Here is a 13916-nt window from a genome sequence, read left to right on the forward strand (position 1 = left end):
ATCCCAATAGGGCCTTTTCACATTTTGTGAAAGACATTGTGAAGACATTTTGACCTGTCAGAGCAGGAAAAGCACAAGTGTGAATGATGAAATTAATGAAGGCTGAATGTCCTTTAGCTGCTTCAATTTCAGGGTCCTGGTATTGTGCATGCTGGCTCACTGTGACACTGACATGACTTACTGAACCACCTAAATAGAACGCCATCATTAATGTTATTAGCTGGGTTATTAACACCTGAGCTTTTCCTACTAGACAAGTAAAAATGTCTGTTATTATATAAAATGCCTTAAAGGACCAGTTGAACCCAAAAACATCAACATTTCTATCACTTATAACTAGTGCTATCCAGCTCTTAAATGTATATAATGGAGGTAAATAGAAGTTTGATTTCTGGTGCTCATAGTGTTAAATATATATATATATATATATATATATATATATATATATATATATATATATATATATATATATATATATATATATATATATATATATATAAATATATATATATAAACACATCCCACTGTCAGTTAGTGAGGAAGTATGATATTAGTGAATGGGGGTGAATGGGGTGAAGCAACCCTTTAAGACAAGCAAAACTAATGTACTTCCAGATCTTTCATCTTCTAGTGGTTCATTAGATGTCATAATACACATGCCTTGATTTCAACTATATGTGTGACTATATGTATACTGTGCTTCTATATTGTCTTCCCAATATCCTGTAATATGCAGCAGATGTTGTTTGGCACTTTCAAAGGGATCATGAGCAATGCCACAACAAAAAGGGTGCGTGTCAAAATAGTAGTTTTAATAACAATAAATTGTAGAGGAAATGGAAAAAAGAAAACCCTTTTAGCTGAAGTAAAATCAAACAAGACAAACAGTCTACAGCCATGCTAACATGCTCACAGTGACAATGTTAATACACTGATGTTAAGTAGGTATATTTACCATTTCTACCATCTTAGTTTAGCATGTTAATGAACTAACATTTGCTAATTAGCACTAAACACAAAGTACAGCTGAGTACTGAATACAAATCAACATTTTTGAAAAATAGAAATTTTGACCTGATGGTGACGCTAAATGAAACATTAAGGGATCACTAAAGTGATTACAATTCATCCTGAGGGATACATGAATGTCTGTACAAAATTTCATGGCAATACATCCAGTGGTTGTTCAGATATTTCAGTCTGGACCAAAGTTGTGGACCAAGCAACAGACTGACATTGCCATACCTAGAGCCATGCAACTGGCATGGCTAAAAATAAAACCCACAGCGTCACAGCAAGACACCACCACCAACTCCCCTACTGCAGCCCAGTGACAAAAAACCATAGTGCTCAGGGAGGCATAGGGGTGAGTTAAACAGGTGCTATGACTACTACTACTACTAAGAAAAGAATACACATCAACAAGCAAAACAAATACTTAGATACTGTACTTATTATTAGTGATATCAAAATTTAGCTGTGGACACACACAAGCGCACACATAAATGCATCAAGTTGAACACAATGTCATCTGCTTTAGAACAAATTGACCCTTCCTTCACCAGATACACACTTGTTTTCCCTTTCATTTGATGAGCAGATGACCTGCAATAACACAAGCAGGAAAAAACAACACTGTATTTGTTCCAGATGACTGATATATTCACTCACTATATAAAAAAATCAGGCTGAAATTGCTTACTTAACACTTAAGTAAAGCTGATAATGTTGGGGAAATTGCAATTAGATATTTTTAATTTTCCAGCCCTAGTTTTGAGTGGCAAAGAAGCAGCCTCTTCCCTATACATATAATAAGAGTCTTAATGACAACACCAGACAAAAGCACCAGACATGTCATCATCAAGATATGATCAATTAGCATGTGTGGCACATACAATATGCCAGCTCATCCCAGCTAATAGCTGCCTCTGTTATCCATCTTGGAACCTTAATTATCTTACTGTTATAATTATGAATTATAGGTCAGACGTGACTACACATGCATCATCTGACCACTAATGGAGGGTCGTTTCCATTTTTTTCTGTCTGCCCTAGTGCTGTATGGTGTTTATAAATGAGGACATTAATTGCTAATATGCTAATATCATAAACATGCAGAATTAGAGCATCAGGTTTACACACCACCCGCTGATAATCAACGCACTGAACTGATTTTAACCAGGTCGCTTTTCCAAGAAGGAAGATGATTACAGCACATTAGTCCTACTTCTTTTATTTCCTGTAAATATACATTTGTGCAAGCATGCCGCTAAACATATTTTTAAAAAGTGGTCACACACACACAAACATCAGTAGCTACAGCAGACAGAATCAGACTTTTTTGAACATGGCTGTAAGCCTAAAAAACAAACGGGTCTGTTACCTAGCAACAACATGTTGCTTAAAGTTATGCTTCCTCACTATGTTAGTGCCCCTAACTCACCAAATTTACTACCAATTGTTGATTGAGTATCAAAACATCAACAGCGAGCTGAGAGGGATTTAGGGGGATTTTGGACGCTATAACAAAACCAGGAAGTGTCTCTTTAATTAGCAGTAGAGAAAGTGGTTTCTAGAAAAAACATGCTACTGAATATAATGAGAGAAGGCTGTTTGAGGCTGTGCAGCATTTGTAACATCGCTTACATAAGTTATCATGGCAGCCTGATAAGTACCAGTTTAATAATGATTATGCCTTCAGTGGTGATTGTGTGTAGATTTTTTCATCAATCAACCAACAAACACAAGCAGCAAACATGAGACCCTTTGTGGATCAGGCATGTTTACACATGAGTTAGCACAATTAATATGCATGTAGAGAAAATGAAAAAGAAAAAATGTACAATATAAATATTAGATTTTCAAAAATTATTTATTTTTGAATTATAAATATCCTCAGAAGTGTCTATCTAACAAATAGTCTTGTCTTCAGTATTCTTTTACTTAGTACTTCGATTCCTTCTATTCTCAAGTGTGCATCGATGTGACAGCTGTAACGAAAGAGTTTCCCAATAAATCAATAAAGTATCTCTGATTCTGATTTTTATTGTGTAATTATGCCAGTGAGTTACTGCAACCACAATATTTTTGTTGTCTTGATTTTAATTTGCCTTATAAGCGTTTATGTTACCAAATATTGCTCAGAAGTGACTTTGAACTTCACAACCATGTTACCTTATGACAAGTGCTTGAAAAAATAACCAAAAATACAGTTTGTGAGCCTTTTTGTCCATGATAAATGGTCATTGATTATGTTGACTTATTCTGATATATTAGTTATATTTACTTCAAAAACACACATACAGAATTATAGTCTAACAATGTCTGTGTTCAGATCAATCCACCACAGAGCTGCCATGTAGTGTTATTCCTCTTATATATTGTGCAGGTAGGATCCTCTAGTGGCCACATATAGGGATTGCACTTTCACTATTTGAGTCACATCACGTCTGTAGAATCGATTAGTTGAATCCTGATGATGACAGACTGATAAATAACTCAACCACAGTCACCCTTTGATGGATTGAATATCTTGATGTAAATGTATGTACAGTGTCTCCAAACATATTTTCTGCTGCTGCTGATTGCTGCTGCTGATGTAATAATTGATGACAGTTATGTTAAAAATCCTCATGCTCTTCTGTGTCTCCGAGAGTCTTCACAGACGTGAGCCCTCTGGCAGGTTAGTGGCTCTCTCTGTCTGGTTGCCTCCAGTGGGACGTTTCATGTAGAGCAAAATATACACACCTTTGACTGTGAACGGCAGGGAAATGGCAGCAAAGTACGAGGCGTAGATAAGAAACTGAAAAGAAATGTGAGGATTACTTGCACTGTGGATGACTTATAAATTAATGAATTAATTCATCCAATTATTCCCCTTTGTCTCTTGTGGTCTGTCACCCTCTGTATGTTTATCAAATTCCCTTAAAAACAGTATTATTTTGTTCTGAACCTTTTTTATCAGTACCCTTAATTGTCTTTATTTCATTTGTTTATTCAAATGCAGTTTCTTTTCTCCTATTTATATTGCTCAATTTCTAACTTATTGTAAAAGCTCTTTATAACCCCAGTTTCCTCAGTCTTTTACTTACAATGTATTAACAAATAACAAATTAAGCATTTGTAACATGTCAAGTACACGGACATACAAATGAGCTCAAATCATCTCCTGAACTCAGTGTATGATTTGTGTGTACTGCATTACCTGCGAGGTGATGGTGAGCTGTAGAGACTTGGTGTTGATGACGATGGCGGTGAGGACACTCTGGAGGATTGTGCCCACAAAACTGTTCATGCCGAATACCAACGCATAGCGGCTCCTGTTCAGCATCTTGGCTATCTGAAAACTGGGATATACCTATTTGAGATGCTACACAGATGCTAATTAATTCAGTTTTTACTTATATTAATATTGAGGGTTAATGTGAAGGGCCTACAACAAAGGACAATCAAATATGGAAAAAAGATCAATCAGAATAGGATACATTCTGAAGACAAGACTAAGAGGTTACAGCCACTCTAGCAGCTCTGTAAGGCTGTAGCTCTACTTCGCCACAATGGTGCTTTGAGTTAAATGCTAATGTCAGCATGCAGTTATGCTTAAAATCACATTGTTAACATGCTGATGTTTAGCACGTAATATTAACCATATTCACTTAGTTTAGGGTGTTAGCATGCTAACATTTGCGAATTAACATTAAACAGCTGAGGCTGAAGGGAATGTCATTAGTTTTGCAGGTATTTGGTCATACATAAAAAAATATTGGACAAATTAAATGTTTGACCTGATGATGGTGCAAATGAAACGTTAAGGGATCACCAGAGTTATTACAATTCATCCTGAGGGGGACCTGATTGTCTGTTCCAAATGTCCTGTCAATTCATCCAATACAGACATTTCTGTATTGGCAAATTGTCTGGGAACAATGATGTTGATGATATATTTCATTGGATAAGTAAAAAATTTGACCACAAGAGAAAAAGTAAATGGATCACTAAAGTCATAGGATTCATCCACTGGGGACATGGATATCTCTATCAAATTTCATGGCAATCCACCCAATAGTTGTTGAGACATTTCACTTAAAAGTAAAAACGTCAACCTCATGGAGGCGCTAGAGGAAAAGTCAAGGGATCACTAAAGTCAGTAGGATTCATCCTCTGGGGACCATGACGGCCATCTATCCAATAGTTGTTTAGATATTTTAGTTTGGACCAAAGTGGTGGACAGACTGACCTGACTAAAAATTATCTGACTGAAAGTTCAGTCCCAGACAGCATGGACAAGATAGAGGTGTAATTGATTTATGTCATGATCTGAGTATTAAGCATGGCTGAAGCCCAAATTATACAAGAAAGTCCAAATAAAAAGCTAGACCAACCTGTTCAAAGGGTAAGTAAAGCCATTCTACACAGTAGATTCATATATGTGTTCACACTGATACATGGTATTTGTGGATTGTTGAACTGTGGTCCGCATATGCATATTTGGCTGCAGACATATCCATAATGTATTCTTACGTGCAGATGGTGGTGAGCTGCATGTAAACTGTTTTGAAGAGGAAGTAGCATGTGTAGCTGATCCAGATATTGTCAGTCAGATCCATTAGGAATACAGACCCAGCAATCAGGAATGTGAAAACCCCCAGGACCAGTTCCCCCCACACAGACCACTCCAGAGACATGTGTCCGACAGCAACAGTGGCTGCAGCTCCTAAAGGAGAAACGATCATGCTGTTAGTCAGTGCATTAGTATGGGGTAACTAAGGAGTAGCAAAACATGGCCTAGAGAGACCTCAGAGTACAATACATAAACTGTTTAGCTGATATCTAATTATTGGTCAGATTTTTTTTTTTAACTAAGCACATTGTGGGAAAAATAAACTCATACAAACAAAGTCAAACCCAATATCTCTCCCTGCTCCTTCTTATTCTTTCAGCAATTTTGATAGAAATTCTGAATTCACCACAATACTAAATTTAGTTATGGAAAGGAAATGAAACTGCAACACAAACATATAATTACATTACATCTGGATGACAACATACAAATGACATAACAGTATCAGCATGTAATACATCTCAAATTTCACATAGAACTTATCTAGCACCATATAGATGAAAGGCAGTGAACAGGACTATTTAAGAAATGTGCAGGCATGGCTGTGGTGAGGTTTACCCTGATGTCAAAAGGTTCTGAAAAGATGTCACTAATTTCAATATTAAATGTACAGATTTCCTTCTGTCCAGTAGGAGAAAACAACTTGAGAATGTAGAAAAGCATTTTACAACATTAAAATCCTCCACTAGTTGAAAGTGATGTTTCTCATTTCAGCCATAGGGTGGCACAGTGCAGCCCTGATACATCACAAAGCTGCTTTCACCACATGTGAAGGAGTTATGAGGCCTTTATCCCTGTGGATGGATATAAAGTCGAGACCCCAGACAGTAATCTTTGGAGCATTGATTATTTTCTTGTCTCCCTCTTTTCTTCCTCTCCTTCTGTCCTTTGGCAATCGCTCTGGTTTTGTCCAATCACTCTCCATCTCTTCCTCTCACATTACTTTAACTTGCTTGCTACAAATGCACTACATAACTACCCAACTCTAACTACCCCTGCCTTGTAAAACCTTTCTTATAATTGTTGAAGGTTAAATAAAAACTAAACCTGTTTCGCATTCAGTGAGGTGAGTGTAAATAGGGAAACCCCTGAGTCCCCAGAGACATGGATCCATTCCTGCAGAGCTCTTTATCCACTAGACTATGAAGAGGGGCTAGGTATAATTGCTTCACTGTTTTAAATGTGTACATTTTCTTTGATTCCTTGTCCATTCGTGATCAATCAGCGCTAATAATCCAACAAGGACACCACCCGGGCCAGTCTGTGTATTTAACATGTACTTAATCAATGCCCCTGACTCTGATTAGCAGAGGGGGGTCAAATGGAGACTGAATAATTAGACCAGTTTCCACTGCAGTGTCAATTGGAGGCTTGGTGGGGTCAGCAGGAGCCAGCTGTACAGCTTCATACAGAGGGATCAATAATGCAGCTGGGCTCTACAGTATGTTCAAACAGCGGGATGTCATGCTAAATATCAAATTGGTGCTCATTTCTAGGTTTAACTGGATAAGAGTTAACCCATTTTATATCGGATAGCAAGAGGAACATACTGTAAAGAGATCTTGAAAGTAGGGATTGTAACCATAATAAAATCCTCTCCCCTACAATTACATTTATATATCACTAAATTGCTGTGCGACATACATTTTGGAGAAAAAGTAACTGCTCCCTGGAATATGTCCAGTAGCAAGGATTTTTCCAGTCCAGGAACTGTTACATTTTTGTTTTAGCGAGGCGACTGGACAGCAGGATTGTAGATAGTGGGCATACAAAGTGCAGGTCTGTCACATCAGAGACCTGACCTCACAACGCCCTCCATATTGGGCGATTCTGATTAAAAAATGAATGGTCAAAATTGATTCAGCAGAGGCCAAGATATCCTGACTTTTAGTCCCTAGTATGGTTCAAGCTCCAAAAACATTGGATCCTATTTACCATGATGCATTTCAATAAGACTCTAAATGCCTATGTCCTTCAAACTCGAGTTTGTAACACAAGCTTTCTGTTAAACATTTCTAGTTCAAGCCCAAATTGAGTTAACCCTGATGGCATCATCAGTCACACTGTGACACCATCACTGTGATGGTAGTTTTGAAGGTTCAAACACAAGCTGCATGCAGGTCACACTGAACCATTCTGTAATATAAAATATGTGACCTCATGCTGTGTTTGGCTTTTCACGCTGATTAGATAGCATCATACTGTATGTATGTTGTATGTGGGGAAGTAAGATTTGTATTTGCACGCTTTGAGCTCCAGTGTGTGGCCTAAATCTAAACGGAAATATATTCAGCATGCAGTTTCATGCCAAATTAAATGGAAAACCTTGGACATCCCTGACCCCTGAAGGGAATGTCTATGTTCTGAATACATTATCCATTGACTTAAATATATGTTTGAAGTGTAAATGACTTGTAATTAATGCTTTAGAACACAGATACAAAGTTGGGTCGAGGTGCCCTGTAACTCCCTCTCCTTGAAAATCATACTGTACAAAACAGTATAACTGAACATAACTCAGTCTGTTCTGCATACACATTTGGTTTTATCATAATACTAATGAGCTACTAAAAAAATGCTGTTTTCAAGCTCCAGGACATACAGTTATTAATATGCTGAATATGAAAATAGTAAATCATTGTGTGCTTTTCTGCCATATTTTATCATGTTGATAATCCATATTCATATTTTCCCTATCGGTTTCCACCAGGTTTTTTTCCTTAGGGATGTGTGGAACAGAGAAAATACAACAAGAATCTTTGGGGAAATATCAGACTTGGGCCCTACAGCTTGACTGCATGTTGGGCAGAACCATTTACAAGTGAAAGGCATACTGCTGGATGTGGTTTACATAGAGTAATTGCCTTTGGTTTCTGGGGAATACAGGAATGTATCAGTACTATAATCAATAAAAGTGCACTGGCTGTATGGCAGCAGCTGCTATACCCATCTGGGGATGAGAGCAGGCAATTAAATAGTCTAATTAATGCTGCTCCCATTGTCTGCCGTGCTTGGGGGGTTGTGAAATACTGATAGTAGAAAGGGATTGTGTTTTCTTTCTGTCTATTTATTCAATTATTTTTTGTAGTGTGTATAATACCCATAAGCTTTAATGAAAATGTTTGGACTTGTTTTTACAAGAACCTGAACCAGTTCTGTTAAGCTGGAGCAGTTGCCATTCAGAATTATCAGTTTTTAGATTTTGCACAACAATTCCTATCAGGTTTGGAGTGACAGTGCAGAATCAAACTGTAAAGCATGTGAAATGTGGGAGGCGGCAAAGTTTTTCCCTAATAATTTTTTTTTCATAAGAAAATGAAGGATAACTTAATTGCATTAATTTAAGGCAACCAGTTAAGACTGATGTTGTTAATTTTTATATTATTGGATTATTATTACTGATGCACACATGTAAGCAGCATTTTAATGTTGTAGTTGGATTAAGTGGTGCTAATTTTAACTACTTTGTCCTTGTGGATAGTATCTATAACAGCACATTATATTTTATTAGATGATCATATGCTTTGTATGTAAAAACTAACCAGTAACTATAACTGTCAGATAGTTGTTGAGTAAAAAGTACAATATTTTCTTCGAAATGTAGTGGATTAGCTGCTAAATGCTCCACTATGTTTACCAGCTAGTTGCTAACATTGTCTGTCTGCTGTTTGGTGCTGGGCAAGTAGCACGCAGAGAGTTTATCATAGCTTTCTGCTGCGGTTGGAAACTATGCTGATAAGAGCGGTGAGACAGAACCAAATCATTACATTTCAAAAACAAAACAATGAGCTAAAATTTGATAAAACTCTCCATAGAGCTGAGGGGAACTACAGAGTCATTTGATCATTCGCTGTGGGTTCATCACTTTCGAGAGAACTTTTTCATTCATAACATGTAGATTTAAGTAACTGTACATGTTCACTTTCTACTGCTGGATGGAAAAGATACAACAGATTACGGTAAGAATTGAAATCATATTGAGGAAGCAAAACAAATCAGCAGTGCATTAGTTACCTGACAATGTGCTGATGGCGTCCACCCCCCCATTGTAGGCTGTGAAGTTATGGGGCTGCATATATACCCAGAGGAGCTGGACGTAGCCTGTAACCTGGTAAAAGCCGCATCGCCCTGTAGCTGCCCATATGCAGAAGGAGAGCACAGCTGCAGAGGAATAACATTTCTTACAGTCCAATAGGAGCCTTCTGAACATCCCCCCGACCTCCTTGGCACCCATCACGCCCTTTACCCAGATGGAGATGTCCTGGCTTTCAGAGTTATGAGTGTCTTCACCTGAGTTTCCCTGTTGTGCAGAATATGTTCCCTTAAGAAATAAACTAGTCTTAGGCATGGGCAGGAAAAAGGAGGTTATCAGTGATACAGAGACAGAGATGAGAGTCAGAAAAGCTAAGCAATACAAGGATATCCCACCCAAAGACACTAGCAGTTGTGCCAACAGGGCACCCACAGCGTAGCCCAGCAGTATGGCCCCTCTGACATAGCTGGTCACTCTTTGATAATAGCTGGGCAGCACCACGCTGTAAATGTAGGAGAAATAGGCCACATCTGCTGCCATGGCAATGCTGTAGCAGAAGAAGGCCAACTGAGCCGAGTGGACCCCCGAGCCAACTAGTAGCAGCAGAAACGCTGTGACATAGGTGAGCCCCTGGAGGATGATTACAGGCTTGTACCTGAGGAAGTCTGTCACCAGGAGGACTGGGACGAGGAGAACCAGGCTGGAGTAAGTCCACACAGGATACACCTGTCTAGTCACCTGGATATGGAGGAAGGCAAACAGAGACCTAATTATTTTTTTAGAAAATGATCACTAACTGCTGATTGCAAGAGTATCTGTGAAACATTATGACCAGATGCAGTTCCACCTCTATTCATTGTCAATGAAAAATTACTTCTGCATGCACATGACGGAACAGGAAGCAACACGAATGAGGCTCATAATGTGACAGGTTGATAAAGTTTAATATTATGCAAATAAACTCAATGGCAGCAGCTTGAAAGCCAGCTCCATTTAAGCAAAATATGGTTCTTAAATTATTATTCTCATTAACTTGTTTTTTTGTGTTCCACTTTGGCCTTGACTGAAATTTAATATTTAAAGAATTTTATGGCAGTGGCACAATTTCAAATCTGCAACCTACTGTATCTCAGCTCCTGAGTAACAAAACAATGTATGTAGATTACAGAAGCCAGTTGTTGTACGATGTATCCCTACTTGAAGTGCTCTAAAATAGTTTATTTAAAGTTATAATGCTTAAGATCTTCACAAAACCAAACCCCATCATGGATTATTCTGGTCGACATTTGCTCTGCAATAGCTGTTCAATGTATTTACATTCAGTAGTTACCTCTCCATATAGTAGTTTTCATTGGTAGTGGCGGAGTCTGTCATCTGGATTTAGATTGACTATAAACACGAGGGATTCATAAACTATGCATGCATGTAATCCAGCGCAGTTTTATCTGATTGATATCAGTTTCACTGTTTACTGTTCGCTCTCTTTACAACGTAGGCTGTTAGAGCAGTTTTAAGTAACTGCTAATGCAAACGGAACATTTCCTACTACCGCTGCTTCAAGCGTTCAACTGGCAAGACAGCGGATGGCTTTTATGTAAAGCAGCCACAGGGAACGGAGTGTATTTGTCCCCGTGGTTTCATCAAAACAACAACAAACAACAAGCTACAAAACAAGAGAACGGTCATTTTTGCATCAGCGGATAGTTTAAAAGGGAATATGGAACAAGAAGAGATGAAGAGTTGAAGGTAACAGGCTACGCACCACCAACTCCAACTCAGATTACTGTCCTACTGTTGTTTGGAAAACTACTCGCGTAGCAATTGCGGTTGCAATTATTACAGACACAGAAGCTGCTGTAGCAACGATTACACGGGAATCCTAAGGGTTGTTATTAATATATCAGGTTGGTAGTAGTCTTCCCTAAAAACAACGACAATATACACTTTGAGCACATCTTGGTATTTTTTTAGTCACTCTTGTATAAAATGTACTTTGTTGGTATGATTAGAACAGGAAATTGAATTTGTGGGGTCTGCGCTTTGTTCACAAACGTAGTTAATTCTATAACTTCATATAAAATCTCAGAAGCCACTCAGGACCACAAGTCGAAAAGGTCATTTGCATCATACATGGTTGAGCATCAAATGAGTAAACCTTGAGTGTACCTGCCAGAATTTGAGTGAACAAAGCAGCTCTCCTCATGCCTTGTGCATCACAAAGTGATTGTCATTGCAGAGGTGCGAAGGACCCCGTTTAGTTTTTTCTTAATGCCACCATGTGAGGTGGGATACTGTAGACTCTCCTGTTCACCCCAGTCTGTGGGCCTACCAAACTTCAGGAGAAGAGAAGGATAATATATCTTATATATATCTTTTTAGAGTTAAACTACAAACTTGTTACTTGGAATATGGTCAGCAAAAATGTAGAGATGGTTTTACAGTGTGAAGACAAAACATACTGAAAACCCAGTTAGAACGTAGAAATGAAGCTGTGGGTATTCATAATCCCCAGAGAATAAATGTAATACTTTTGTTAACGTGATCTTTACTCTCTACTGCCACCCTCAGGACAGAATTCACATTTTTAACCCCATTAAGAGTGGGGCTGAGATTATGGTTGACAGTGTGTTATGGATAACGATAGGTTGCACAGGCTCACAGAGGAGCTGATGCCCGCACTATTCCCAATCTCAACAGCACGTTATTCGGTTCAGAGCATCAAGCAAGCTGATTGGTTGATCCAACGGGTTCAAAGCGGAAAAGAAAAGAAGAAGAAGAAGAAAAAAACAAGTACATTTTTAACGACAATTGTTTAGTAAGTATGTAATTCTAAACACAAAAGGTTGTAGTGCTTGTAGCCCAGAGAAGAATAAAGTCTACATGAATAGCAAAATCGCAAATATATAGTTTGTTTGTGCTGTGGCATGTAGTAGCTGCTAATGGAGCTTTAGATATTTGTGCTTTTGATGTTTTTCCCTCACAGGTCAAAGGAAGGATAAAAGGAAAGCCTGAAAAGCCTATGGCCATGACATAGTAGGCTACATGCGGAAATTCTTTCCTTTACTGAGCAGTGTTATTCAAAATATCATGTTTAATTTAATGTGGCAGTTTACAATACTATATTAGAATCTCAACCATCTGAATGCCACTGAAGTGATAAACAGTGTATTAGTAAGTCATAATGGCATGGATAATATAATTATATTGACATTTTATATTTACTTACATATTAAATGTGTAACCAGTAATCTGTTACTTGAAACATTGAAGCATGCATTGAAGTTACTGTAGTTATAAGTATACATGAAGCAATATATTCATGTGTACATTTCAAATGTACCTTGAAATCAAACATCAATTATTCATATTGCGTACTGTATATTAATACAAAAACTGAGCAAATCTAATAACCTAAGGCTTCCATCACTATTCAACAGTCATTTCACAGCTCAGTACCTCACCTGCTCAGTGGTGAGATTCTTGTAAGTTCCTGTGAGAAACTCTGTCATGAAGGGCTCTATGGGTCTCATCATGGAGCAGAAACCATAGATGCAGAGCAGCACAGTGGGGCCCACCCAACCAGCATGGCAGGGCATATAATGGTCTGCCCAGCAAGGCCTGTTGCCGCATTCGCCGCTCCAGCAAAAACCCATCGTTCGTCTCCGGCTCCCCAGGGACGTCTTGCTGTGTCCGGCGAGAGCACAGTCTAATTTAGGCAGTTTAATCTGTTGAGATATGGAAGGCCCAGATAAGGCCAAGGTGAGACTGACTGTGAACACCAAGTCACCTGCTTTGCCATTGTTGTTCCTCTCCTCTGAAGTTTTCCTGGCTACGGCAAGACAGGAAAAAATGTGAGGATGTGAGTGAAGATACATTAAGATGAAATATGAGGTGGTGAGCCCCTGGGGCTCCAGCAGGTTATAATAAATACTGTCTCCTCCTCTGTCTTTATACAAAACACCCTCATTCCTGCAGATATTGAGGAAGGGGTGGAAGTCAAGCAGAGGAATATGTATGTGTGTGTGTCTGAGTGCAGGTGTACACACCACCATGCTGCCCCACACAGAGTGTGTACACACTGTGCACACATACCTTGTGCCTGTTTAGCTTCTTCCACCATTAGCCAGTGGAGTCCAAAACAATGTGAGTGATGCATAATGTTTCACCACTGTTTTGATCAAAGAAATAATAAATAATAAAAGCTATACTTTCACAAAATGCTCAATGCATCTTCTTCAGGCTGATAAATAAAGAATAATAGTT

At 38.4% G+C, this 13916-nt stretch overlaps 1 protein-coding gene across 1 annotated transcript; it reads right to left on the minus strand.

Moving 5' to 3' along the window:
- Nucleotides 1–791: 791 nt before the first annotated feature.
- LOC122877988 (thiamine transporter 2-like) lies at nucleotides 792–13449 on the minus strand. Its single transcript, XM_044200244.1, has 6 exons — nucleotides 13441–13449; nucleotides 13115–13359; nucleotides 9635–10391; nucleotides 5521–5713; nucleotides 4205–4346; nucleotides 792–3802 (listed from the first exon to the last, which is right to left on the minus strand). The coding sequence occupies exons 2-6, from the start codon at nucleotides 13304–13306 to the stop codon at nucleotides 3659–3661; spliced, it is 1428 nt and encodes a 475-aa protein (XP_044056179.1). The 5' UTR covers nucleotides 13307–13359; nucleotides 13441–13449; the 3' UTR covers nucleotides 792–3658.
- Between the last annotated feature and the right edge of the window lie 467 nt (nucleotides 13450–13916).

The sequence above is a fragment of the Siniperca chuatsi genome, linkage group LG6 (assembly GCF_020085105.1).
Source record: "Siniperca chuatsi isolate FFG_IHB_CAS linkage group LG6, ASM2008510v1, whole genome shotgun sequence".
NCBI classification, from domain to species: domain Eukaryota; kingdom Metazoa; phylum Chordata; class Actinopteri; order Centrarchiformes; family Sinipercidae; genus Siniperca; species Siniperca chuatsi.

Coding starts and splice junctions, on each gene's coding strand:
- LOC122877988 (XM_044200244.1), bottom strand. CDS start 13,306: ATGGGTTTTTGCTGGAGCGGCGAATGCGGCAACAGGCCTTGCTGGGCA. Junction 4,347..5,520: donor CAGCTCACCACCATCTGCAC/GTAAGAATACAT, acceptor GGTATATCCCAG/TTTTCAGATAGCCAAGATGC. Junction 3,803..4,204: donor AGCTCACCATCACCTCGCAG/GTAATGCAGTAC, acceptor ATTTCTTTTCAG/TTTCTTATCTACGCCTCGTA.